The sequence below is a fragment of the Eubalaena glacialis genome, chromosome 15 (assembly GCF_028564815.1).
Source record: "Eubalaena glacialis isolate mEubGla1 chromosome 15, mEubGla1.1.hap2.+ XY, whole genome shotgun sequence".
In the NCBI taxonomy this organism is placed as follows: Eukaryota; Metazoa; Chordata; class Mammalia; order Artiodactyla; family Balaenidae; genus Eubalaena; species Eubalaena glacialis.
In genome coordinates this window covers 28,243,307-28,266,840 of record NC_083730.1, presented here as the reverse complement: position 1 = coordinate 28,266,840, position 23,534 = coordinate 28,243,307, and the positions used below count along the sequence as shown (strand labels likewise).

The following is a 23,534-nucleotide window of genomic DNA, read 5'->3' as shown; positions in this document are numbered from 1 at the left end:
ATAACATAGCGAAACTGGCTAGAGAAGCCCAACAACTGGCCTCAGAAGAATGAAAAACAAGATTGAAAATTCAACAGTTGTTGGTTTGATAAAAAGAGAAAGCTCTGATTTGGACCAAATAACAACCCAGTCCTACTAGAGATCTAAAATTCCCACTAATCACCATTGTACATGTATTAAACCATTGGTCTACTGGCAAAAAGATAGCATCCATGAATCAATATTAGTGAGGAAACATTAACAAGGCCACAAAAAGTGCCTACCTCACTATTCCACTTATCTGAAATACAACTCAGGGAAGCCTGTTTGTACTACTCCTGGACATTTTAAACTTCCTAATGGACCATTTGAGGTCTGGTAAATGGATTTCATACAACTTCCTCCGTCTCATGGAGATAAATATCTTTCAGTCATGGTCTGTATGTTTTCACACTGGACTAAAGCTTTCCTTTGTAGACAGGCTACTGCCTCTTCTGTGGCTAAAGTCCTTTTGGAAAAGATTATCCCTACCTGAGGAACTCCTCTCGAACTTCATAGTGATTGAGGAATTCATTTTGTTAGTCAGGTACTTTGACAAGTCTGCACTGTTTGGCTGGTTTTACTTCACTGTGCTTACAGCCCTCAATGCTCTGGTTTAGTCAAATGCACTAATGGCATTATTAAGACTCAATGGCAACATTTGTAGAAACCCTCCAAATACCTTGTCCAAAAGCTTTGCCATTGATCCTTCTAAATCTTAGATCCGCTCCTTTTGGAACTCACAAACACTCGCCCTTTGAGACAGTCACAGGACACCCAAAGCTCTTGGCTTCTGCTTTTCCTGATCCACAGCCAATAAAAGGAGAGATACTCTAATACTGCTTTTGTTAAAAATAATCATGTTTTTTGTAGAGCAATCTTTTCACAGCGTGCTCTCTGGGGACAAAGACCTTAAGCATCACACCTTACAACCTGGATATTTTGTCTATTGGAAAAGATATCTCCAGAAAGACTATCTTCAATCTTGCTGGAGAGGCCCCTATCAAGTACTGCTAACCAACACTTGTGCTGCCAAACTCCAGGGAATAGACTCTTGGATTCATGTGACAAAGAAGGTAACCAAATCCTGATTGGATTTGCACATCATCTAGTGACATGAAAGTAAATATTTCCTGGAATTGAAGCATACAATATCTGATGAGACAACTTTCCCAAGATATCCAGATCAGGTCTGTCAGAAGTTTCTTTCCAAACCTTTGACGATGACATAACACTTCAGATAATCTCCAGAGTCTATTATCTTTGTAACATAGACTTTGGATTAAAAAAATGCTTGAGAGGTCTCTCTCCTACCCCTCCTGGTTACTCAAATGTGATCTCATTAGGATTCCAATCTGTGCACTCTCTCTGCAACATGGGACACTATACCCAGGAAAGGCCCTTCCTGACATTAAGGGACAAAAAGCTGCTGAAACCAGAAGACCTGACTCTTGATCAGCGATACTTTCATAGAAAGGTCTTGATCAAGAGGAGAAAATGTAAAAAATTAATAAATAGAAACCTCAATTAAATAGAGTCAGGAGACCAGAAGGGGGAGCTCTCATGCCTTGTGACAACAGGCAGAGCCCAACAGGAAGAAGAAAGACTCCTCTTCTCTCCTGGCAACAACTCAGCCAGTGAAAATCCATGGACTCTTTGTTTACTACAGCCCTCCCAACTTCATTTTCTCCTCTATAAAAGAGTTCTCCTTCCCTTGCTCTATGGGGAATTGCATGTAGCTTGCCCTGGTTGCAGACTCCAAGTTGCAATTCTCTGCTGATCCTGAATAAACCCATTTTCACTGGAGAAATGACTGGCAACCTATTTGTTTTCGGTCAGCATCTCTCAGTTCACAGGGCTATTGTGGGGATGGAAATAGACAACATGTGAGGAAGCTGTGTGTAAATTACAAAGTGTTAAATGTAGGTCAAATGATGGTGGGGTTAACACATGGCCTGTCCAAGAACAGCTGAAACGCATCCATGTGCCTGCTCCTCCTCTGATGAGTTCTCTGCTTGACTCACCTGGGCCCTCCTGAACGTAGTCAGCCATGGGTCCTGTCACTGTGGCGATGTCGATGTCGGCCATCTTGGAGCTCAGGGTGATCTCCCAGAAGTCAGCGGGGCTGCTGCAGTTGCTGCTCCGGTCCCCAGTGTACTCCTGGGGAGTACAACCCAGGCCCATTACACCTCTGGCACCCTGGGCTCCACTGAGCCACCCCAGGTATGAGGATAACAGGCCATGGCTGAACCAAGCCACCCGGCTGCCTTTCACGCACCTTCTCATAAAAGAGCCTCTCGAGCCGCCCGTCCTCCTTCTTCAGGGACAGCCAGCGCCCGCACAGGAACAGAAACTCGTCCTCGTTGGTGTCGTTCCAGATCTCCACCTTCTCCACGTACCAGTCTGCACACCATTTGGTGTTGTCGTGGCGGAGCTTGATCTTGTAGATGACACCCAGGTCAGCAGCCTCGATGATGAAGGTGTCGGCCTGGGGAGTCCAGATGTGTGGACTTGGGTGGCGGGGCGCTCCCCACCTCCACCCACTCCAACCCCATCCATCCAGTACCTTCCATCCCCCTCAGTTGTTGGGCTGAACAGACCCTTCCTAGCCAGGAGCCTTCCAGGCCCAAATCCCTAACACAGAGAGCTTGGTATTCCAAGGCCTCGCTTCCACAACAGCCCCGTTTTGCAGTCCGGCTCCTCTTGGGTTAAGCCCTGTGGGTGTTTGGAATATGGACCCTGACGAGCTGTGTGAGTGGTGTGCTCAGGCTGCTACCTGGACATCCTTCGTGATGCTGAGTATTGGCTTGAGGTCAGGTGGGAGGCTGGACGGTAAGAGCTATGGAAGAGGTGAAATCTTTCTGAATAATGAGAGGGGGCTTGAAATTCCCAGGGGAAGCTGGCAGTTGGAGGAGCCAGGTCAGGCTGCAGGAGTGCAGGCAGAGAGGGGAGAGGCTGTGGTGGAGGCCAGGCCAGGCTGGGGAGAGCACAGGGCATATCACCTGGGCTGTGGGTTCATGAGGGATTTTGTCAGGGGTGTGACATTGGCCCTTCTCTGTGTCCCTGATTATATCTTTAGTGACGTGACATTGCACTCTTGGGTGCTTGCATTCTTTTAGGATTGCTCAGTGAGATGTGGAGTTCTAGGCTTTGGGTGAAGTGGGGTCAAAACACAGCTGGCAGGAGCCTGGGGAGGGGGAAGAGGGAGAGGTGACCCTGAATGACACCCACTTCCCTTCCGAAAGATGTGCTAAGTCACTGTGCTGAGTGCTGGGAACCCAGGGATGACAGGACGCCCTGTGCTCCTCCTCAGGACAGCCCAGGTGGTGGGAACAGCCACCTGCATGAGGACTAGGGGCAGGGTTGGCAAGACTTGCCAGGTGGAGGCATTAAGCTGAAGTTGGGGGGCTGGGCCTTCTAGGCAGCCGGGGCAGGTCAGGCTGCGGGCTGAGGAAAGTGCAGGTGAATGGTGTGATGCTGATGGCGGGTGTGGGCCTGTGCAGGCCTTGGGGCACTGGCAAGTGGCTGAGTCCATTAGACCAAAAATGGGTCCACCTGGGCTTCCCTGGTGGCGCAGCGGTTGAGAATCTGCCTGCCAGTGCAGGGGACACGGGTTTGAGCCCTGGTCTGGGAAGATCCCACATGCCGCGGAGCGACTAGGCCTGTGAGCCACAACTACTGAGCCTGCGCGTCTGGAGCCTGTGCTCCGCAACGAGAGAGGCCGCGATAATGAGAGGCCCACGCACCGCGATGAAGAGTGGCCCCCACTTGCCACAACTAGAGAAAGCCCTCGCATAGAAACGAAGACCCAACACAGCCATAAATAAATAAATTAATTAATTAATTAAACTTAAAAAAAAAAATGGGAACACTTTACGACACAGCAATTCCACTTTGCATCTGTCCTGGGGGGACACCTTCATATGTGCACAAGGGTGCTTATTGCAGGATAATTTTTAACAGTGGAAAATTGGGACCCACCACAGTCCCTAAGTCCACAGTGCTTAGGGAATGGTAAATAACCATGGCAATGTCGTGTGTGGAATGTTATGTGTGCAGTGGTTACAAAGAACAAGACAACAACATCTGTGTTTGACTCTCCTGACAGATAGATTTCGACGATACCCCATTGCCTGCAAGAAGCACGCATATAGGATGATGCCTTTTATGTAAAAAGTTAAAACCACAGAGCAGCACTATGTATTTCCTATGTGCGTATGTGCACAGATGCAGAGAAAAGGCTTGGAAAAACTTGGAGACAGGAGAAAGTGTGGAGCATTCTGGAAACTGGGGCCCAGGGGGACATTCTATGCAGGCTGGCTGGGCAGGCAGTGAAGGTTTGTGAATCCCATGAAAGGCTCAGACCAGTTCTGGGATTGGTGGGGAGCTTGACAGGTTGAAGTGAGGGAGTGACTCGGCCACCTTTGGATGGGTTAATTGGGGAAAGCTGGAGGATGGATTGGATTTCAGGGACCTGGAGCAGGGAGACCAGACTGGTTCACTAAGCAAGGTGCAATAAGGAAGGGCTGAGTGGCGACAAAGTTGACCGGGCTGATCTGAGAGTTATTTAGAAGAGATCCTCTCCACGACTCTCCAAGATTGATTGGATATGGGTGGGAAGGGAGTGCTGATAGGGAGAGGGGTGTCCAGGTGACTCCTAGATTCTGGAGCAAATAAGTAGAGAAGTGGAAGCTTCTAGATGCTCAGCAGTGAACTTAAAGTCCGAACTCATCAGTGACTGAGCCAGAAGTAGCTGCAGCTCCCCCAGTGGGACATCAACACAGGAGGGAAGGAAGAGAAAGGGATGAGGCAGAGACTTTTCTTGTGATGTCATAATTGCTAAGAGAGAAAAAAATCTGAATCTAAATACAGAGGAGAATGGATTGCATCACCTTCATTTATACCTTCATTCATTTATTCACTCAAAAGATATTTATGCGCCTACTCTGCTAGGCCCTGTGGATTTAGCCACGAACGAGCGACCTATCATCTGTATGGCGCACACTGTTGTCTGGTGGTGCATTTTCCAGGCACTGTGATGAGCTACAGGAAAGGTGGGCTCTCCCAAGCCTCAACAACAGCCAGCACTAACAAGGAGCTAACTTCATGGCAGGCATGGTTCTAGGCACTGCACATGTTTTAATTCAGTGAACTTATTTTATGGTGGAGGAAACTGAGGCACAGAGATGCTAGGGAACTTGCCCAGGATCACACAGCTAGTCAGTGTCAGAGACAGGAGCTGAACGCATGTGATCTGGCCCCAGCCACAGGTCTGGGCACGCCTGCGCCGCATGGCATGGCCATGTGCCAGAGCAGCATATGTGAGTCAGCCTGATAATAACGTCCCTACTTCAGAGTCAGGCACACCACATGAGTCACTTGACCTCTTTGTTATTCTATTTTTCCAAAATGAATAGACCTCCTATTAGCTACCTTATAAGTGTGGCAAACAACTATATTTTGTGTGTGTGTGTGATAAATTTTTTCTCCCTGATACAAAGTGCTCTTCTATCTCTTGTCCAGTTTTTCAGTTCAGGGGTCTAAGTAGCTATTCCCGTTCCAGAAGCAGTAAACCAAAGCTACAGGTAATGGGTTCATATTTGGATGATAGAGCAAAGGCAGCCCTGGGGCCTGACTCCTCCCAGACCTCGAGGTCAGGCTGGGGCTCCTTCCAGGGGGCCTGGCTCCTGGGGTTACCCACCAGCTGCAGACCTGCTTAGTGACACCTGCTTTCCTTGGCCCAGAGCTACTTTCCTCCTCACCAAGTAGCGAATGTTTCAGCACTAAAGGTCATGCCCGGCTGGGGGTCAGGCTCAGGAGACCCGTGATAAACACCCGCTGGTTGATGCGGGAATCTCCCCAGGCACTCGGCCACAGGGAGGGCTGCAGACTCAGTTAGGAGCCAATCACCTTGCTCTCATCCCCACAGCTGTAGCCTGGTCTGGGGGGGTTCGGCAGATTTCGGTGAACGGAGGGGGAAGAGAGGCCGAGGAGCAGTGAAGGGGGAAGGCGGCAGGGGCACAGGAGAGGGGAGCTGTGGCGGGGAGAGGGAGGCCAAGCTGGTGGGAAGGCAAGTTTGGTCGGATATCTTCTTTTTTGTAAAACCACTGTTAGGTCAGAGCTGGCAGGGCCTTGGACACCATCCAGTGGTGTGGTTTTCAAGCTTTTCTGTAGCCACAGAGCCCCTTGCTTAATAGAGGGCTTGCTTGGCACTCCAACAGATAGGCCAGGTCAGAGTGGACCCATGCGGGAGGAGTGGGTGCCTGTCTGCTGCCCCTACCCTTCTGTGGCTCCCGTGGGCCTCGGTGCTGCCCAGGACTCTGCACAACACAGTTTAGCTGATTCACATCAGCCTCCTTATTTCACAGATGAGGAAACTGAGGCCAGAGATGCTCAGCCATGTAAGGAGTGGATGGCAGGCCTCCAGACCCCTAGTTCAAGCTGCTGTCCAGGCAACGCTGCCACTCTGCAGGCGCTCACCACTCCACGCTCACGACCCACTGCAGTGAGCTGGATTCTTTGAAGACAACCCAGTTCCTTACAGTCAGCAACCTGGGGCTCAAATGGCCTCTTGCTTGCTCAAGCCCCACCCCTACTCCACATGCAGGACCCTGCGTAGGCTGAGAGAAGGGGAGCAGACTCCGTGGGGGGCAAATGCCCACATAAGGGTGCATGACATCCCTCAAAGTTCCAAGACAAGAGGAGCTGGCCCCTTTCATCCCCACACCCCATAAGGATAACAGGACAGGGAGGAGAGGGGCGGGGTAACTTGGCGGGCTCCGCCTACCGTTCCTCTCTCGAATTTGTTGGTGCGGTTCTCTGACTTGCCGAGGTACCGCTCTCCCGTGTCCCCGAGGTCTCCATAGATGGTGATGTAGACCTTGGCGTCCGTCCCTGCCCCGGGAACGTTTCCTGTGAAGATCTGCACCGAGTACAGCACAACTGGGTGGGCAGTCGGACAGACAAAGGGAAGAAAGGGATGGCATTGTTTAGGTTTGGGGGAACTGGATTTGTAGGCGGTATTCAGCTTGTGGCCCAGGACTCCAGGAGAACTCAGTGTCCTCCTTTTGTCTGTTCCCTTACGCACATTCTGCTACAGGTCGGAGTGGATTCACCAGTGGGAAGTTTACCTCTAAGAGACCCAAGGGATGGAGACTTTTCCAGCCACCTCAAACCATCCACCCCTCCAGCTGCTTACAGCTTCCGGGAGAGAGACTCAGGAAACTGCCTGACACACATGCACACCCTGGTCACTAAATCTATCTACCGTGACACACTGACAGTAAGGTGCCTTCCCATGTGAGGGTGACCGATATCAATGCCAGATCCTTCTAAACGGTTTATGGAAAAAATCAAATATTTTTGAAAGAATAGCTTCCCCTCAGTGTCTTTCGTATTTTCATTTACTCTTCAACCAGCCTGCCCCCAGCACTCCAGGGAAACCCCCCTCACCAAAGCCACAGTCACTGCCACCCACTCCTTTATCTCCTATGGCCTTTGGAAAGGGCTCAATAAATACTGGTGTGACAGTTATTAAAAATTATTCAGGAAAATGAAACTAAACACCGTCTTGTTTTTGTTTTGCTGCTATACACTCATCAGGGAGGAACAAAGTAGCCCCTTTCCCAATCCCCACCCCAGGAGGGAAAGGCAAGTCTTCGTTTTTAGGAAGGCTGAGCATTCTTTGTCTCCTCTCCATATTCCTTTATCCTAGGAGCTTTGGAGTTTCAGGCCAGGGAAGAGGGTACTTAGCTGGATTATCCCCAAGGGGAAGGATGAAAGTTGTGGCTTTGAGGTGAAGGCGGAAATGGTCCAACTGGGAAGAAGGTCAGTTTCCCCAGCCTGGGAGCAGGTGAGGGTTCGAGAGTCCCTATGGGTGGTAGAAAATCCTCACCTGCACAAAGGGACCCAATAAGGAGACAGCTGCCTGGCTTATCTGGGGACTTGAAGCAAGGAGGCCTCCAGGCTGAAGAGAGGGTCTTTTGGGCTTCCCTGGTGGCGCAGTGGTTAAGAATCCACCTGTCAATGCAGGGGACATGGGTTTGAGCCCTGGCCTGGGAAGATCCCACACGCCATGGAGCAACTAAGCCCACGCGCCACAACTACTGAGCCTGCGATCTAGAGCCTGTGCTCTAGAGCCTGCGAGCCACAACTACCGAAGCCCGCGCGCCTAGAGCCCATGCTCCGCAACAAAGACAAGCCACTGCAATGAGAAGCCTGCGCACCGCAATGAGAAGCCCGGGCACCGCAATGAAGAGTAGCCCCCGCTCGCCACAACTAGAGAAAGCCCACCCGCGACAACAAAGACCCAAAGCAGCCAAAAATAAATAAATAAATAAATTTATTAAAACAAAGAGAGAGAGAGGGTCTTTTGACAAAGCCAGGGTCCATGCAGAAGCATTGCTGGCCATCCAGAGAGATGAAACCTGCATGTCGGCGGGGAGCAAGCAGCAGCAGTGTCACCGAGCGGCAGGAGACCACAGGTGTAGGTTCTTCCCACCTGGACTAAGGGCCAGGCCCCTGATGTGAGCCTCAGGATTTTTATAAGACCCTAGAAAAGGGGATGCCCCCTCCCTGCAGTGACTGAGATGGACTTTCTTACCAACCCTTGCAAGTGGGCTCAAAACCACATGTAATTAAATGTAGGAGAGTAAGGTGATGTGAGCTGCTCTTACCCGTTGGTATGGAACACGCTCACACCCACAACACGGTTCCTATTATTATCCTCATTTTCCCTTGGATTCCACAGCATTATTCTTTCCTGCTCTCCTTCTGCCTCTCTGGCTGCTCCCTGAGCATCTTTATAGGTTGCTGATCGTCTGCCTACCCTTGGATGCCCACGTCTCCCAGGTTAGTCCACTTCCCGCAGCTCTTACCCTGCATGCTCCGGGTGTTGACTTCTGTGAGTTCCCCGAGGCTGCATCTCCAGCCCAGTTCCCTCCTGTGCTCTGGACCCACACCCCCCATGTCCACCTTGACTAGACCACAGAGCACAAACTCACATCCAATCCTGAACTCCGTCCCTTCCCTACGTCCCCTTTCCCATCCTCCCTTCTCTGCCGCCCCACCTAGCACTCTGCTGGCTAAACCTCCTCGGCGCACTGGAAGAACTGCTCTCAGAGGCCTGTCCCCTCAAGGACAGGAGGCAGCCCCCCCACCTTGCTCGGCTCAGCTCAGAATCTGGCCAGCATTTCACGTGTGCATTAAAAGAATCCTCTCATGTTGAAGAGAGTCAACATCACCCACGCCTGTCTGGCTAATACTGACATGAGGTAACATTAGGAATCTTGCCACAGTTTAGACACGACAGTCGACTGTCCCCACCCCCCTCATTTTCTCTCCCTATCCATTTGCTGGCTGTGCATTCAGCCCTACTTCACACCTGGGTGGGACCTCTTCTAGGAGCCCTCGTCCCAGAGAGGGGCGCTGTGTCCACAGAGCTGTGATTAAATGGCCTTCCTGCCCCTTTCTCCCCACCCCCGACCCCCCCGCCACTCTCTCCAGTCCTTTGGGAATTAGGAAAACCGATTCAGCTTCTGGGTGCTGAGCAATGCGGTCATGCAGTCAAATCCTGCTATTTCTGGATCCTCCTCCCTCCCTGTCCCACCAAGGCCACACAGCTCTCCGTGGAAAGATGTTTCCCTAGAAACACCACCCAGCACAGAGTGGGTTTGTGGCATGTTATTAATACAGAACAGCCAAGTGTGCCGCCGGGCCAGCTTTCCTGGGCATCCTCTGGGATCCAAGTAGAAAAGGGAATTATCCGCCAGATTCAATAGCAAAGCAAATTTGGAGAAAGGGATATGCGTAGGGAAAGGCATGTTATTGAGGCAACACTTGTTTTTATCTCTTAAGCAAATGGCAACTCAGACTAAAGGAAATGTGAAAGCTATAGCAGAGGCTCAGCTGAGGCTGAGGGCTGCGTCTGGAGCAATACCACCCGGCAAGAGAAGGAAGAACGGCACTCAGGGGCCAGCCAGAGAGGTAAGAAGAGAACCAGAAAATGGTAGTTCAAAAGCAAAAGAATGAGAGCAAGAAGTGTGTGGCCAGGCTGGGGCAAATCAGGCAGAGAAAACCTCATCAATGAGAACAAGCAAACTGGCACATACAGAAGAGAAACCCATGACCTTGGACACTGAAGCTGCACCCAGCCCCTGAGAACAAACACACCACAGCTCCAGTTCTGTACAAAGCCAGGATGCTATTGGATTCATACTCGGTTGGGACAGCTGGATCCGGCAAGAGCAGAGAGGACCAAGCCCTGCAGATTAGTAGCCAAATTAACTAAGCAAGGGAGAGAACAAGGACCAGCAGAGTCCAGGCACAGGAGAGCACATATTTGGATGATCACACTGTCAGACCAGGAAAGGATTTGAGCACAAAACTCGGAGTGAGATAGCTGAGACTTTGAAGAATAGCCCTGCCATTTATTAGCTGAGTGAACTTCGGCAGGTTATGTAACCTCTGTGAGCCTCAGTTGCCCTCTCTATGGAGTGAAGATAATTATAGACTCTACCTCCTGGGTGCAAAGGCTCCACCCAGCACAGGGCAGGTGCCCTACAAGGGAGGGCTCTGCTGACAGTGATGAGGGCGATCACACCACACTTACTGTCCAGAGGCTCTTCCACTTCCTTGTAGACTTGCCTTAAAGACCCATCTTTCATGTATTTCTCAGTGAAGATATCATAAGGGACCAGTTCTCGAATGGTCTTCTTGTCGTCCTCTGAGGTGGCAAGCCATCGATCACAAGGGAAGGTCAAGGTCTCTGTGCCCTGGGGTGAGGAGGAAGGAGGAAACTGAGCCCTTAATGTGGAAACTGCCAACTTCAGTCATTCATCACCATGTCAACACTCATGGGGACCAACCAAGGACAAGGGTGATGGAGCCCCACTGATAATACAAAAGCCACAGAGGGGCCCCCCCGGCCTGCCCCAATTCCAGCAGATCCAGTCTTACTTAAAGCACTTTCCACACCATGTCAGGGGTAGGCTCTTGAAGGTGGAGTTCCCTGAGTCACTTAAAAATAGATATCTGAACCCCATCCCAGAGACTCAGACTCAGCAGGCAAGGGGAGGAAGCTCTGTTTTTTTTAAACTGCTCTCAGCTCCCAGCTCATACCACAGCCATGACTGACAGCTGCTTCCTAGGTTTCGTGGTTTTGGAATGTTTTCCAAGTTGGTTAGGTGGCTTTCTTTCTCTGAGTTGACCTTGAGTTGCAGGAAGGGCACACTTGGTCACTCACTGGTACTATGGCTTTGGGGGTGGGGAGCAGACACATGGTTGCCCAGACCCTCCTTCTTGACCCATAAACCAGGTTCTAAAAGATTCTGCCTTGGACCTGAGTTAGTTCCTGCACTCGGAGTGAACTGGCTGAATTTTCCTTAGATGATTTTATCTCAACTTAAAAAGGCTACAGTTTCTTATAAAGAATCTGTCTTTAATCTCTTCTGAAAAGGGACAAAAGAAACAGCAGGACAGATCAGTTCAGAAACTCACATCTTTATCTGGGAGGAGCCTGCGGATGTCCACGTGGGAGCAGTGCCAACCAGGATTCATGCCTGTATTATCATGGCCAATCCGAATTTTTTCAATGATTTCTCCCACGTCTTCTAACTTTGGAAAGGAGAAAATGTACCAGATGCTGGCTGAAAGGTCCTGGAAAGTACAACTTCAGCAAAACCCTGCCTCCCCAGGGCATCCACCCTTGAGTCCCTTTGAACTTCCTGGGGTCACTTTCTCCCAGTATGTCCCTCCTGTCCAGTCAAGCCAGCCCCCGTCCTCCCCTACATATGCCGTGCTCATACCTCCCTTCCTCCCCCCAAGCTTAACATCAGCCTAGACTTCAGAACTCAGTTCACTCAAGCTCTGGGAGGCTGCCCCCCCCCTTTTCATGGTGGAGCCCAGCCCCTTGTCTTCTATTAATTATTGTTCTAGCAGTGGCTTAAGAACTGACTGGGGGGTATCAGAATATGAGTTCTAGTTCTGCCCATGCCCTCTCTTGCCGCCCTTACCTTCTCCTTGGCCCCCAAGAGCCCCCTTCATCTCCAGTCACTCCTCTTCTATATCCCTCAAATTCCAGTCCCTCAAACTCTACATTCTCTCATCACAGGGCCTTTGCACATGCTCTCCCTACCCCTTCCCTTTTCTCTTCTTTACCTAAACCAGTGTTTGTTCAACCTCATCATTCAGGTCTCAGCTCAAGGATCACTTCTTCAGGGAATCCCCTTGACCACCTTAAGAAAGTCAAATCTCTTCATGATAGGGTCTGACAGCACCCTATAACCACCCTCCATGGCAGTTCTCATTTAGAAGTTTGCATTTACCTGTGTGATAAAGAAGGTGTGATACCTTCTTCTCTACAACTGAAAGCCACAAGGGCAGGCATCACATCTGTTTTGCTCATCACTGCATCCCCAAAGCCCAGAACCTAGGTTCTCAATAACTATTGGCTGGAAGGATGAAAGAATGAGTGTTTCCTTATTTGAAAAATGGGTGTGACAAAGTCAGCTGGGTTCTCTCACATGCAGTGCTGAACCTTAACCACCAAGGTATGTATGAACGTCCCCTTGAATGAAAAAGCTGATTACGTGCGTGCCACAGTGAGTCCCTGAAATTCAGGAGCTGTGATCTCTTGTATCTCCTGCCTGGAGCCTATGGGCATAAGGTGCAAGGGAGGAACTCAGCCAGGAGTGACTGATCCCCAGTTTCTTCCCTCAGAGCCCTTTAAGGAAGCAGGGAGGTGGCCAGACACAAGGCAAGGCAGCCACTCAGCTGGCACCTGCCTCCCCGGCTCTCTCTCTTCCAGGCTGCCATCCATCATCCCACCAGGTCCCACTCCAGGGCCTCTCCCAGTTCTCATGTGTCATATTCTCTTCTGAAATGGTGCTGTATGTATCAGTTCACACCCTGCCTCATCCCTATGGGGATCTGGGCAATCACAGGTGGGTATAAACAAGGGAGTCGGGGTAAAGGGAAAAGAGGGTAGGGAAATACGGTAATACCCAGGTGCCCTGGCTCAAGGTTGGTCCATGGAATTCATGCCTTTTGCTTTGACAGTTGGGGGTTAAAGAGGGTGTGCAGACTTGAGTTTCCTGGCAGCAACTGTGCAAAGCTACCTGCCTGGCCTGCTCCATCAAGTTCTCAGCGCTACAGGGAGACGGCTCCAGGATGGATGAGAGCTCCTGATGAGTGAATGGCATCTGAATGAGTGATTGAGTCATTCATCAAATGCAAAGCCTCTATAACCCTAGACAGATGTGACCTGGGAATGAACTAGAACAGCTCCCACCACTGCATACCCTCCACACACACACACCCACAGTCAGCAGCCATGGGGAGGCCCATCAGCACTGCTTGAGAAACCTCCCCCTATTCCCACCCCATCTCCATCCTTCCCATTTGCAGCCCTACGAGCTGTGTGATCTAGACAAGGCACTTGACCTTCCAGGCCTCAACTGCCTCATCTATCAAATAAGAAGATTGCTCAGCTGAAGGCAGAGGCATGGGCAGAGCAACACTTCGAGGTCACTCCTACATCTAACATTGCAGACATGCTTCTTTTTGTCAATGATTGTCTCCTTCCAGGTGACCAATATGGCACCACATTGCTGGAGACGCCCTGAGTTAACAAGATGCTATAACTGTCATTGCTTCTGCTGCCCTGCAGCTCCGCTCCAACTCCCCGCTGGCCAGCTCACCCATGCTTCATCAGAGAAGTGGTGTCCCCCATGAGTCCCCAGGCTTTCTGAATCATTAAACAGAGACCAGTGATTTCACAGGGCCTTATCCTTTGACAACAGGAGAAACAGGAAGCTACGGGTGAGATCGTGGCTCACAGAATGTGCACGCAAGGACACTGAGCTGCCAGGCAGCTGGCAAATGGAATAATTTGCCAGCCTAACTCTTGGAATGGTGATGAGGATTAAATGAGCTGACACACACCAAGTGCTGAGAACAAGGTTGGCACATGGGAAGTGCTCAGTAAATATTAGCTATTGTTGTTATTTTCCCAGCCGATCCGTGTGTCTGAGGACGAGGCCACAGAGAGAGGATGGGGCTTGCTCATGAGTTAGAGGCTGAGCAGAACCAGAACCCAGGGTCATGGGCTCGCAATCCAGCGCTCCACCTCTTATCTGAAGATCAACTGGAAAAGAGAAATGGAGAGACAGGGACACAGAGCGATCTCATTTGTTTCTAAGCTCTCATACACCCAGCTCCCAGATAGATTTGAAAAGAAAAAAGAAATAAGATAGCAACAAATTGCTGGCAAATTATAGCTGCCCATTAGCAGACTTCATTGATAAAACTCCCCGGAAGCCATGCTGAGGTGTAATCACAGCTCGGGCCCCTGACGGCATCAGGCTTGGATGACGCACACGCCATGACATCTCGGGTGGGTCAGGTGTTGCTCTGTGTGCATAGATGAATCACCCTTGAATTTTCCTTGTTAAAAAACTCCACCAAGGTGGCAAACTTCCCACAAGTGCTGACTGCTCCCAGAGAAGGTGGGGAGGGGAAAGGGAGTCTCCTGGGGCAGACACAGCCCAAGGAAGAAGGAAGGGGCTCTGGACTTTGTTTCCCACCAGAAAATAAGGGGCACATCTCCAAAGGTCCCCACTACTTGGAGAGCCCAGGCTCCCCAGGCTCCCATCTCTTGTCCTTCAGAGTCATCCCCTTTAAGTCCTTCTCCATCTCGTCCTCTACCCAAGTCACATCACTCTCCTCCTATCCCCTCTGGCCAAATCTCAAACCACTTGCTGTGTTTACTTCCACCTCTGGCCATGATGTTCCCCTTGCTAGGAATGCCTTCCCTCCTTGTTCCCGCTCATGTCCACTTTCAGTTCCAGCTCAAAACCACCACTTCCAGGGAGCCCTCTCCCATCTCTGAACACCTATAGCACGCTCAGCCAGCCCCACTGTTTGCCCTCATCACCATGGACTAGTCTACTACAGCGGCTAAGAGCACATATTCTGAGCCAGTCCTCCTGGCTTTGAATCCTGCTTCCACTATGCCTTGGTTGTGTGATTTCATGTAAACTACTAAACTCTCTGTGCCTCAGTTTCCCCATATTTAAGCAGGGATAATTAAAGCGCAGAGTTGCTATGAGGGTTAAGTGAGGTAATATGGGTAAAGCCCTATGACGGTGCCTTCTTACCCCCAGGATCAGTTACTATGATGATCGCCAGACTCTCTCATTAGCCTCGTGTGAGATCTGGAGTTCCCCAGCTGGACTGCAAGCCCCTTGCAGGCATAGTCCGGGTCCTCTTCTTCCCTTGTCTCTCCCACCCCACCTGGCACTCAGTGGAGTGCACAGGGAGGCACGGGACTGAGTGCAGAGAATACCAAGGTGTGGATGTGGTGACATACATACACAGTAAGCGTCGAACAACTCTCAGGCCAGAGTTGAGGGGGAACCGAGGAATATACGGATGCTCTTTTGTATATGAGAGGATTGGCCATAGCTTAGCAGATGAACGGGAGACAATTATATGACGAGAAAGTCTGGAAGCCGGCTCTCTCCATGGGTCTCTGTTGTTGGTAGCACTGGAGATGGCCCCAATGGAACTGGAATTGTGCTTCTAGCTCCCTAAGCCCTATCTACTCATGATCACCTTTGATTCAGACACTGGTCCTGGAAGGGCAGGTTCACTGTCCTCCTGGCTACTCAGATGTACTGAGGCTCAGAGAGGTTGGATGGGCTGCCTGTCTCCCTCACTCACAGCAGTGCATCAGAGGGAAGGCACATGTCAGACTCTGGACAAAGGGCTCCTTCTCCTTGTCTTCTGGCCCATGCCGCCCCCAGTCCTGGCTCCCCCGGCAGCCTGCCACACCCAGGTACCTCCATTATGAAGCGGGAGGCGGACTTCCTCTCAAAGAACAGCTTCTGCTCCCTCTTGTTGGTGCATAGGTACTTCTGCTGCGTGCACACAGCATCACAGCCATAGATGATGATGAAGATGTTGGCGTCTGTCCCAGCGGCAAAGACATCACTGGTGTAGAGGGTGATCTCGTAAGGGACAACTAAGGGTGCGGGACAGAGGGCAAAGTCAGAGGGGAGGTGAAAACAGGATACAGGCAGGTCAAGTTCTTCACCAGCACCACCACCCCAGATGGTCCCTTCACTGGGAGCTGCTACCCAGGGACCTGAACCTTCACATGGTTGCCTAGCAACCACAGGGTGCGGGGAGGTGTTTTGTCATGCCTAGTGCCCACAGAAAGCTCCTGTCACCTCAGACCAGGGTCTCCATGCCTTTCCCATCACAGAGCTAGTACAACAGATTGGCTGAAAGCACAGGCTCTAGCCTGACTATCTGTGTGACCTGGACGAGTCACCTACAAGCCTTGGTTTCCTCATTTGTAAAGTGTCCTCAGTGGGGTCCTTGGCTCTAGACACTCTATACACAGTAGCATTATGTTTCAGGGGACAACAGCCAATTGGATCAGCCAGTCTACAGTGGTGAGAGTCCTTTCTTTTCTCTTCCCACCCCTTGCTACTCATCCACTGGCTCCAACTGGCCTGCCCCCCAACCCCTCAGCACAGACTTTCTGATGATGATAGAGGAAGGGAAGTGTCAAAACTTCACCTAGTTGTTCCACTTCCTCCTTTCCTTTAGCTGGTAAAGGAATTACATTTACCTCCTTTTAAAGTTCTTTTTCCCCCCAATCAGGATAAAATCTTATAGTGGTGATTTCTTTGGTGTGTTAATGACTGGAGTGAGGATTGGTGAAGGGGTTGATAATGATCCTTCACTGTTAGACCTTTATCTTTTCTTCCTTTCGGGTCTTACAACTATTCTACATTATTATCTCTATTTTGTAGACAAGAGAACTGAACTCCAGAGAAGTCAGGCTCTTTGCCTGTTGTCACCAGCTAGTTTGGGGTACAGTGTGGAATACACCCCATATTTCCTTTCCCTGGGTCCAGGGCTCTGTCCACAGCCAGCACAGGGCCCGGGGAATTTCCAAGGTGCGCCTGGCCAAGGGTCAACACTGGATGATGGACTGAGACTGAGTTGGGGTGGTGAGGGATGGGGTGCAGGAGGAGGCCCAGCCTTGCTGTGCACGATTCCTACATGGTGTATACAGCCTTGTCTGAAGGTCCGCGTGGAAGAGGTCCCTGACGATGGCACCATCGTCTTCATTCTTGGCCAACCAGCGGCCACAGGGGAATGTCATGCACCTTCCAAGGGATGGGGCGTCCACCTCTACCCAGTCTACAAACCAGCCTGGAGCCTTGCCTGGAGGGAAGGAGACACAGAACTCATCAAGGACCTCTACACAGATGGTTTCCTGGGAACAACTTCAGGGACTCCAAACATCCTTCCCTACTCGACGGCTGGTGCTTATAGCTCCACCGTGAACATGCCATCCCTTTTGCTTACAGCATTACTGAACTGATTCCCCTGCACCCAGCTGAAGGTGGATCACACTCCAGGCTGCTGTCAGTGAAATTAGCAAGAGCAAAGGAGCATGGGGAGGAGATAACAGGAGGCAGAGAGTCTGAGGGGAGGGAAGCAAGGACACTGTCCAAGGTGGAAGGTGCTCCAAAGAGGGAGCCCAGAGATGCCAGAGAGAGCCTGTGTTAACAAGGACTCCGTAGTTTCACCCAGTGACGGGGCGAAACGCTGGGGTCCCTGGCCTCAGTTTGTGATGCATGAAGGCAAGGGAAACTAGTGAAGGATCGATGTTCCTCCCTGGGAAAATGAGTGCTCAGGTTTAAAGAAAGAAATGGTAGCCAGGCAGAGACCCTGTCCCTCAGTTCCAGAGGGAAGGAGGAAGGCCTCCTTCCTCAGGCTTAGAAGATATGGTTTGAAGACCAAGAAAATGAGTCTGCTTTACTGAGAGAGAACAAACTTGGGCACAGCTTTTGTCTGGCTGCAGTGTCAGTGGGTTCTGGGAAGAACTGGCTCCATCAGTGGTCCTCAAAGTGAAGCCCCCAGACTAGCAGCCTCAGCATTACCAGTGAGAAACATAAGCTCTCAGGTCCCACCCCAGACCTACTCCAACCAAAGGCTATGGGTGGGGCCCAGAAATCTGTGTTTTAACAAGCCCCCTGCGTGGCTCTGATACACATTCAAATTTGAGAACCACTGATCAGGGATTCTCAAATCTAGCTGCCCACTGAAATTTCTGAGAGTGCAGTTTTGGGGAAAGCTTTAAAAGTCACCAGCGTCCTGGCCCCTCCCTGATCAATTAGACCAGAATCTTTGCATGCAGCCAGGACTCCACCAGACTGAAGGGACTGAGGAAGCTGTGTCATTATGGAAGGCAGATGACATCCAAGTCTACCTCAGATTCTTGCCTAGACACCCACGGGGACCTGCCCATGGTCCTCACGTTCTTAGCCAGGAAAAGAGGAAGGGAAGGCAGAAACCTGTGTTGTCATGGCCGATCCTGACTTTCCACAGATCTCCCAGGTCCAGGGTCTCCACTGTGAAGATTTCGATGCTGTCCCTCTCAAACTTGTCACTGTTTGTCTTGGAGGATTTCAGGAGGGTCATTCCTGCCAACCAAATGACCCCAACATGACTGGCTGGACCTGAGACCTTCCAACCTAGTCTGACCACCTTTTTTCGTCTCTCCTCATAATGACCAAATTTCTGAACTTTCATCATATTTAGACTGTACAATTACCATCCACTAGGCGTCTTTGGCATTTTGTGTGTGCATGTGTATGTATGTCCTTTTATTAAGCTTTACAATAATCTTTTGACATATATATATTTTTATTCCTAGTTTGCATCTAAAGAAAAGGAGACACACCCAGAAATTAAGTGCCTTATCCAAGGTCATCCAGGAGGAAGTGGTGGGGCCCTAAGTCAATGTGTGCTCCCCTTTCACAATCCCCACGTTTCTCCATGGTGGGGAGGGAGCCAGTGACAGAGCCACCCTCCCACGCTCCCTGGGGAAACAGGGCCTCCCCTGCAGGGATGGGGCATGTGTGAATTCTCTGGAGACTCTTCTCTGGATGACAGAAGGTGGGTTGGCTTCAAATGCCCCTGACCAGCCATCTCACATACATTATCTGTCCTGGGACTCTGGCTGCGTGTCAGTCTGAAATTTAAGGTGGTTTTAGGATCATCACCATCTCCTCCTGTCTCAGCTTTCAAGTCTCCTTAACCCTGTAAGTCCCACCTCATGTAGGAAGTCTTCTGATAATCTAGACTCATTGCAGACTGGTTTCAGCACACAAAGAGTCAGACAGACCTTGGTTAGATGCCCGGTTTTGCCACTTAGCATCTGGGTGGCCTTGGACAAATTACTTAATTCTCTGAAACTGGTTTCCTCGAATGTCAAAAGGGATGGTCTTCCCCATAGAGTTGCTGTGAGTATTTAATAAGATGATGATTTGCGTCTTCAAGAATGTGCCTAACACATAGCAATCCCTTGGCAAATAAAAGCAGTTGTTAGGGCCCCTCAATTTCATTGACCATTGCTCAGTAACTATTGCAAGGACATACATTTATAAGTTTTGGCCTGATTCATTCATTATATCTGCATTACCTAACCTAGTAAATAATAATAATAATAAATGTTTTATTGAGTGTCATTTTGTCTCAAATATTTTACACGTTCAATTTCATTAAATACACAACTCTATGAGGCAACTCCATTTTACAGATGGAAGAAACTAAAGCACAGAGAGATTAAGGAACTTGCCCAAGGTCACACAGCTAATAAGTGGTAGAGCAGAAGTTTAAACCAATCAGTCAAGCTTGAGTCCATGCTCTATATCAGCACAGTGCTGAATTAGAATATGAGCACCCCAAAGTCAGGGATTAAACTCCTTCATTCTTCAGCAATTCTTGGCATAGAGCTCTGGACCCACAGGGTTTTGAGTAAATATGTGATGATTACATATTTGAGGGACTGGTTCCTCTCTGAACTCAGACAGAATGGCTGGACACGTGGTCCAAGTGGATGGCTGACTCCAGCACTATATGCCACCTTCTCTGATTGCCTTGACAGAGGCTCCAGAATGACCCCGAGACTCCTTGAGCATCTCATACAGAGAGTACCATGGAACCCATTGGCTGAATCTCACTGGAGGTTGGGAAGAGCCACTGGTTCCCAGGTTGCTACTGAGGTAGAGATAGAGTTAGGGCTACCTCTGCCTTTAGAACAGAAGGAGAAAGCTGGCAAAAGACACAGAGAAGAGATCACTCGCTGTTTGGACTGAGGAGCCCCTTTGCTACAGTTTTGAAAGGCAAACAGAGTGACACCTCAAGGAACGGCACAGGAAATGGTAAAAACTTTCAGAAAAGCCTGGACAAAGAATCGGGCACCATTACTTGGGGAGAGGATACTGAAGGGAAGATGATTCACATGGCTTCCAAACACTTGTAGGGTGGTAGAGGCAGCAGTGAGGCCCAAGAGAGGGCAGGGAGCTCTCTGCCCCCAGAGTGCAGTAGGCCTGACTTAGTAAGATTTAGGAAGAATTTTAAAAGAACTGGCATTCACAACCCAGGCAGGCAAGTCATCTCACAGGGAGATTTTTAAGAAAAAAAGAATTGCCTTTCTCTGTTGGGGCTAGTTGCATGAAATCTTTTAAGAGTCAGAGGCATGCAAGAATACACAATGGGGAAAGGATGGCCTCTCCAATAAATGGTGGAAATGGATGTCTACATGTAAAGTACTTAATTTGGACCCGTATCTCATACCGTACATAAAAATCAACTCAAAATGAATTACAGATTTAAACAGAAGGACTGAAACTGTAAAACTCCTAGAACAAAACATAAAAGAAACACTTTATGACATTGGTCTTGGCAATGATTTCATGAATATGACACCAAAAGCACAGCAACACAAAATAAAATTAACAAGAGGGACTACATTAAACTAAAAAGTTTCTGCACAGCAAAGGAAACAATAGAGTGAAAAGGCAACATACAGAATGGGAGAACATATTTGCAAACTATATATCTATAAGGGGTTGATCACCAAAATATATAAAGTAATCTTACACCTCAATAACAAAAAGACTAAGAACCCAATTAAAAATGGGCTAAGGACTTAAATAGATATTTCTCCAGAGAAGACATAAAAATGGCCAACAGTATAAGAAAAAACTTTCATTGTCACTAACCATGAAGGAAATGCAAATCAAAACCACAATGAGATATCTCACACCTGTCAGGATGGTTACTATCAAAAAAACAAAAGGAGACTTCCCTGGTGGTCCAGTGGTTAAGAATCTGTCTTTCAATGCGGGGGATGCGGGTTCCATCTCTGGTCAGGAACTAAGATCCCACATGCCACGGGGCAAGTAAGTCTGCGTGCCACAACTACAAAGCCCACGTGCCACAACTAGAGAGAAGCCCTTGTGCTGCAACAAAGAGCCCGGGCACCGCAATGAAAGATCCCATGTGCTGCAAGTAAGACCTGATGCAGCCAAAAATAAATAAATTTTAAAAAAACGAAACAAACCAAAAGACAACAAGTGTTGGTGAGGATGTAGAGAAATTGGAACCCCTGCACACAGTTGGTGGGAATGAAAAATGAAGCAGTTGCTATGGATAATAGTATGAAAGTTCCTAAAAAAGTTAAAAAGAGAACTACCATATGAACCCACAATCCCAATTCTGGGTATATATCCAAAAGAATTGAAATCAGATTCTTGAAAAGTATTAGCGCTCATGTGTTCATTGCAGCGCTATTCACAATAGGTAAGAATGGAAAAAATCCTAAATGTCCATTGACAGATGAATGGATAAAGAAAATATGGTATATACATAAATGGAATATTATACAGCCTTGTAAAAGGAGATTCTCCAATATGCAACAATGTGGATGGTTCTTGAGGATATTATGCTAAGTGAAATTAGCCAGACACAAAAGGATGAATACAGCATGACTCCATTTAAATGAGGTATCAAAATCAAATTCATAAAATCAAAGACGGAAATGGTAGTTATCAGGAGCTGGGGATAGGAGGAAATGGGGGTTTAAGAATCAACAGGCATAAAGTTTCAGTTTAGTAAGTTTAATAAGATCTAGAGATCTGCTGTACACCACATACCTATAGTCAATGACCATGTATCATACATTTAAAATTTGTTAAGAAAATAGATTGCATGTTAAGTATTCTTCATAAAATAAAATAAAATAAAATAATAAAGAGAATTTTAAAATATGGTTTCTTAAAAGAGAGGGAGAAAGAGGGAGAGTCATGTCCAGTATTTTCTTGGAAAATTGCACTAAATCTCCCAGTCTCCCTGGAGAGGAATGTGGGTGAACCTCGGCCCTGCATTGCCCTCTTACCAGTGTCATCCTGAGTGCCAAAGAGCGTGATGAAGACATTGGCATCGGTGCCCGAGTTCTTCTTGTCCCCGGTCTTTATGGTCACTGAGAATGTGGTAGATTTATCTGCCAGGAGAAGAGTGTGGAGAAGTGAGTGGTAGATTGCACCTCCCATGAAGGGAGGAGGAAGAAAACGTACTGAGCATGTTTCTCTGCTCGTATTGGCTGTTTTCATGAATCACTTTACTTGTAGCATGTGTTCTTCTGCAGTTGCCTTTAGTCTGGAAACTTCCTGAAGGCAGAGATGAGGTCCCCCCACCCCATGTCCAGCTCACACAGGAAACCCTCAATCAGTAAAGTTGTAGGATGCTTGGGGAAGACTTGGGGTGACTGTGGGGTTCAGAGGTTCATCAGCCAGGAGCCCTGGTCTGACTCCTTCAGGTTGGGAAGTTTTAGGGATGCATGTTTCAAGGAAGGGAGCACAAGCATCATAGAACTCTTGAAAGTTCATTCTTTCCCTTGACAAAAATATTCATATTGAGAGTCTATAATGTGCCTGGAGGGGAAGACACAAGACTAAGTCAGAGTCAGCTATAGTTATTCTATTGCATTCCATTCCATTGCATTCCTTCCATTCCATTCTATTCCTGACAATAACTCTATGCTAGGCCATGTAATTTATACCCAGCCGTATGCTAGACATGTGAGAATACACCCCCTTCACCTCCCCATTCTTGCCATGGAGGAATGAGAGAACAGATAGATTCCCAGGGAAGGAAGTGCCCAGAGCCCACAGGGGAAGGGAAGATGGAGACCTAGTGGGGAAGAGACAGAGGAGAGGGGTGCTGGAGGGGGAGAAATCAGCTCTAGGTTAGGAAACCTTTTTGCTCCAGGGCCAGGTGGTCGAGGGGGTTGTTGTCATCTCCCCCACCCTCCTCATCCTTGCTTGGTGGCAGCACATAGGACTCATCCACTGGCAACAGCTCCCTGGACAGCTGGCCATCATCCTCCTCCACTGCCAGCCAGCGCTGGCATGGAAAGTAGTACCTGTGGGGACAGGGGGTGAGGAGAATTGGGGAATGGCTCTTTGGAAAGGTCTCATGAAACAGTAGTCATGGGCTGAGGAACGAGAGGCCATCATGGGGCCCAAATGCTCCCCTGTCTTCCCCCACACCCCCAGCATTGCCCTCCCATCCTACCTAGACTGGGAGTCACCCCATTAGTCACTTGCCTGGAGTAGACAACAAACATGGGATGTGGTTTCCATACAACC

General features: G+C 49.2%; 1 protein-coding gene across 2 annotated transcripts in view; it reads right to left on the bottom strand.

Annotated features, from left to right (window-relative positions):
- The window catches only part of LOXHD1 (lipoxygenase homology PLAT domains 1), a 216,302-nt gene that overhangs the window by 62,468 nt on the left and 130,300 nt on the right, over positions 1–23,534 (bottom strand). For both annotated transcript variants that reach the window (XM_061169894.1, XM_061169895.1), the window contains exons 22-31: positions 23,142–23,308; positions 22,283–22,387; positions 18,393–18,521; positions 17,092–17,256; positions 15,858–16,039; positions 11,515–11,631; positions 10,628–10,790; positions 6,806–6,960; positions 2,297–2,506; positions 2,043–2,178 (exon numbers count right to left, since the gene is read on the bottom strand). In XM_061169894.1, coding sequence (XP_061025877.1) covers positions 2,043–2,178; positions 2,297–2,506; positions 6,806–6,960; positions 10,628–10,790; positions 11,515–11,631; positions 15,858–16,039; positions 17,092–17,256; positions 18,393–18,521; positions 22,283–22,387; positions 23,142–23,308 — 1,529 coding nt within the window. The remainder of the gene's footprint in view (positions 1–2,042; positions 2,179–2,296; positions 2,507–6,805; positions 6,961–10,627; positions 10,791–11,514; positions 11,632–15,857; positions 16,040–17,091; positions 17,257–18,392; positions 18,522–22,282; positions 22,388–23,141; positions 23,309–23,534) is intronic.